Source organism: Fundulus heteroclitus, chromosome 15 (assembly GCF_011125445.2).
Source record: "Fundulus heteroclitus isolate FHET01 chromosome 15, MU-UCD_Fhet_4.1, whole genome shotgun sequence".
In the NCBI taxonomy this organism is placed as follows: Eukaryota; Metazoa; Chordata; class Actinopteri; order Cyprinodontiformes; family Fundulidae; genus Fundulus; species Fundulus heteroclitus.
The window spans coordinates 26,024,489-26,029,182 of record NC_046375.1 but is presented as its reverse complement, the minus strand read 5'-3'; the positions used below and the strand labels follow the sequence as shown (position 1 = coordinate 26,029,182).

The 4,694-nt window shown below is 37.5% G+C and overlaps 1 protein-coding gene across 1 annotated transcript; it reads right to left on the bottom strand.

The window, feature by feature from the left end:
* Window positions 1-2,361: 2,361 nt before the first annotated feature.
* Window positions 2,362-3,712, bottom strand: LOC118566054 (trace amine-associated receptor 1-like). The gene has a single exon (XM_036147083.1). The coding sequence runs from the start codon at window positions 3,608-3,610 to the stop codon at window positions 2,666-2,668; it is 945 nt and encodes a 314-aa protein (XP_036002976.1). The 5' UTR covers window positions 3,611-3,712; the 3' UTR covers window positions 2,362-2,665.
* Window positions 3,713-4,694: the final 982 nt, after the last annotated feature.

Genomic DNA, 4,694 nt, shown 5'->3' with positions numbered 1-4,694 from the left:
TATCACCTTGCTTTTCTACTTATATTATCAAGAATACTCAACAGTTAAACTCCTAAATTTTTTGTGCAATCCCCGCAAAACTCCATATATAACCGTGTAATGGACAATTAAAAAAAGTTAAGGTGGCAGATTTTTTAATTTTGACTTTTTTGAAAAGCAATGCTAAAATAAGTGATTGTTAGCTAGCTTGCTCTAAATGTAATTACTCATTATTCTAAACCTATAACAGATTTTAACATGTCCTTCATAACCCATACTCCAAATAAGATTTTGCAAACGTGTCCTGCGTTTAAGGATCGTCCATCACCAGGGGGCGCTGTGATGTCAAGAAATCTACTACGCAAGAATGGCTGATTGGATTTTTACAAAACCTTCATTATTCCCTTCTAGTCATAGCTCTGAACTAAATTATTAAATATGGTAACAAGTGGGCAGGGCCTAGTTCCAAAAGTGTGAAAAAAACCTTGATAAGTAGGAAAATTCACCTAAAATCAATGTTTTGATGTAACAAGCTCAGATTTTCAGGATGTATTCCTTGAATAAGGTGCAAGAATTCTCTCACTGCATGTATTGAAGTTTTTCAAAGTTCCAAACTCTGTTTTTTTAAGAGTTTGGAAAAATAGAGAAATCAATGTATTTTCCACAAAAATTGTTCTAGACCAATAAAAATGTGGACGTTTGTTGATCACATGGAGACTTAATAATGATATCAGTTTTGTTATGGTCTGGCTCTTAGACCACAACAAATCAAAGGGAAGCCATGCATGGGATAACTTAAAATGGGGATTTATTTGACAAACAAAAGCATAACTTGTTGGTTAGGAGAGGGAAAGAGAGAAGAAGGTGACAGAGAGACAGAAAAGAATGAGCTGAACTCCTCTGGTCTGGTCTGAGCTAGGGTTGATCGTCTGGCACTTGGGTGGAACTTGCAGGTGAGAAAGATTCCTGATTCTTAAACTGGGCCTGACGTCAGTCTGGCCAGCTGCCTCCACTTCCAATCAGCACCAACTAGGAACTCTACCCAGGGACTCATAGGAAAGGCCTTGGGCCGTAACACCCCCCCCCCCCCCCCCCCCCTTTAAAACAGGGTCCCTCGGAACCCTTGGCAACCTGTATATTAACACCCAAAAAAAAACAAAGTTAAAACAAACAAACACACACACAAACTTTGTATGTTTACTGAGTGAAATCTGAGTACAGCTTTAATTCTCTGTGAAATTGATGTGATCAGTAATTCTCTGCCACTAACTTTTTTCAGCAGCAACAGCATTATTTATTTTTGTTTATTATGTCTTGATATTCTCAATATGCTGTGTAGGACAGTAGGGTAGAACTACACTGAGTATCTGCTTTCTACTAAGGGCAGCTTGGCTATTCTTTCTGAAACGGTATACTGAGTAAACATAACAAGCAAATCCAAAAAAAGATGATAAATAAGGCACATTTAAACATGTTGATGCTACGTGACTATTTTATTTTGCTAAATTTCATCATCATGTCACACATTTCTTAATCCAGTCTTATTGGTTAATTGCTCCCCATTAAATACTAGGAACACATTTGTGTAGTTTTGTTGTTAGTTACTTGTATCAATCAATCACAGCCCTTAGAAGAGAGCGTCACACCTAGCAATGAGGTCACCCACACCTCCTCATTAAGATAACCCAGAGGGAGATCTTTTTAAAGCTATGAATTCTTTGAGAGGACTCTGAGAATCTTTGCGAATACGGGTAGTGGTAAAGACATAAAAATCAAGTCAAAATGTTTCCTGTGCCCTCTGTTTCCTTTATTTTCTCTGTAACTTTAACACATATCCTTAGTTTCCCTTTCTGCTCCTGCCTGATGTTTTTACTTTGCCATTTGCCCTTTGCTTTGCTGTTGGCCTGTTTCTGCATGACAGAAGTCCCTGCCTTTTGCCTGGATTTGTATCATTCACCTAGTCAAGATTATTACAGTAGGTCAAACTGAGCAATATTCATTTCAAATGCAGTGTAGTATCTTAAGCTTTAAATATATCCCCTTCATCTTTTCAATAAAACTTTTGATTTCACTTTGTTTTTCTCTTTATTCATTAAAATTAAAGACTGGTTTTTAATATATTTGTCATTCAAAAAAGTACCACAACTTGATTTAAAACTAGAGTCACACTTGCAATGCTTGGCCCAGGTGGCTTTTGAAAGAGAGATTCTTATTGTGCAAATTATAAATGATTTGACACCCAATTAATTCAGAGGGATATTTTTTTGACTTCTGGCGCCTGCTAATTCAGAGAGAGTTCAAAACAAGTGTAGGCAAAGACATTAGTGGCATTTACAGATACTGTTCAGCCAAAATGAGGGAAAATGAACAATTTGAGTAATAATTTTAAATGATTTTCTGTCAAAATGCACATACAGGGATCTCTGTTTTTGTCATAACTAGGAAGAAAAACACAAATTGTCTAGTTCTTGTTTTATTCAGGACACCTTCAAAACTCTTAAAGCAACAGCCGAAAACGAGACCAACAGTCCTTGTGAAGTAAAAGTAAAAACATATGAAGCACAGTAATAATTTCTTGTAATGTTATGGGTATTATGCTACAGGTTCTATATGCATCACACGTCAAACAATAGACATAACAGAGGGGAAATGATGGTTATACTCTGTCAGCATATAGATTCGTAAATCACAACAGATTAGTATTAGAAAAATCTGCTTGAAATATTTTCCCAAACATTATCATTTTAAAAGCTCGTCTGAACCACCTGTAGAAGAAAGCATAAACCAGGGGATTTAACATAGAATTGGACCATCCAATCCATTTAAATGCTTCAATCATTACATCTGATATTGTGAATTTTATCATTCTGTAAAAACTCACAGACAGACAGAAAGGAGTCCAACATATAAGGAAGACTCCCATTACTATAGCCAGTGTTATGTTGGCCTTTTTCTCCATCTGACTGACAGGTGCAGCAGACTTTATAGTGTTCTGGATGCGGCGTGCCTGTTTCTTTGCCACCACCAGAATCTTTAGATAGATAGTTAAAATTATAATTGCTGGAATGTAAAATGCAAAAATAGATCCAGTTGTGGATTCCTTTGTAGCTAGAAATATCCTGCACCTCAAACTAGGATTCTCTTTACCTATCCCGCGAACTGTGGTGGCAGTCGCAAGTAGAATAGGGAGAGCCCAGCTCACCAGGATCATGGTCAGAGCAACACGGTTGTTTATTTTATTTCTATATGTTAGTGGATGACAAACTGCATAATATCTGTCAACAGAGATGAAGCACAAATTTAAAATGGATGATGCACATAGTAACATATCAAACAGACTTCGCATTTTACAGAGTAAGTAGCTTGAATACCAGCAGGAGCTTATCAACAATATTGTGCTGAAAGGCAAAACTAAAGCTCCAACAAGCAGGTCACTCACAGCCAGAGAGAGGACGAGGTAGTTTGTTGGAGTGTGGAGCTGTTTGAAGTAAATCACAGAGATGATTACAAGAAGATTGCCACATATTATCAGAAGTGACAAAGTAACAATAACAACACTTAATGCATAAGAGGTCACAGTTTGTCCCTGCAGCTCTGCTGATTCATTGCAGAGACGCTTGTCTTCAATCATATCAACAGTTCTGTTGAAAAACTTACATCATTAAAGAAAGGCAGAGGATTTTAATACAATGGGTTTATCATTCTATGTTAAGCAGTGAACGTGGAGTGATGGATGTCCTCCGTCTCCGTATGACTACACAGCTTACCTGCATTAGATTTATTATTCCATGTCTATCAGTTCATTGGCTGTTCATGGATGTGACTGGGGCTTCTTTGGTATCCAAGGAGAGATGCTCCCTGGTGTCATTTTGAGGAGCAATATTCTTTTTTTGTGATTATACTGTTTGTACAATTGTATTGTAATAGAATGCAATGAATTGCAAGTTGTTTTTCTGTAGACTTCCACACAAGTTGTAATTCAGCTCTGAGTTGAGTATCAAATATAGCCTAATTTATAGAATGAAGTGAACTTAGCCCTCGTCATGGTTTGCATCTCATAAAACAGAAGCACAAAGCGCAGTACAACATTTTTTGAACGTGTTCCTTTGGCATTTGAATATATAACACAAGCATGAAAACAGTTTTCATCTTTTTTACATGTTAGTGTGAAGAACTTGAAGCCTAGACAAATCAGGGGATGGAAATTACTCATATTCAACGCCAGACCTCAAGGTTTTTTGTAACGCTTTGCAAATAAATTCTTGTTTAGGCAACAACTACTGATGACTTAGAAAGGTTTAACCAGTTTATTGATACATTGAAATAATGAGTTTATGTGCTCTGAGTTCAGGAACGGATTCCAAGATGTCTCTGAGGAGAGGAGGTAAGTGGTTATGATGTGCAGTGAAATAGGATAATTTTGCGTTGACGGTCATGAGAAAACTGGAGTCTTACTGTTGGCAGAGTTGAATGTAATTGAAAAGAAGAGGTGGATACATCCACTGGGGCTGAGGTTAGCAGATTGTGTGGTCTAAGCAGCTAGCAGATGACGCTTGTTTCTCTATTCCAGGAGGAAAACTTGATGAAGCTGGAGCAGAAAAGTTTTCTTGGAGTGGGAATCCCAGAGTGGGAATCCCAAAGTGATTCCACAACTGAGCTACAGTGGACTAAACTAGGCAGTGGACTAAAGACCAGAAAGAGGACTGAAGTTTGGC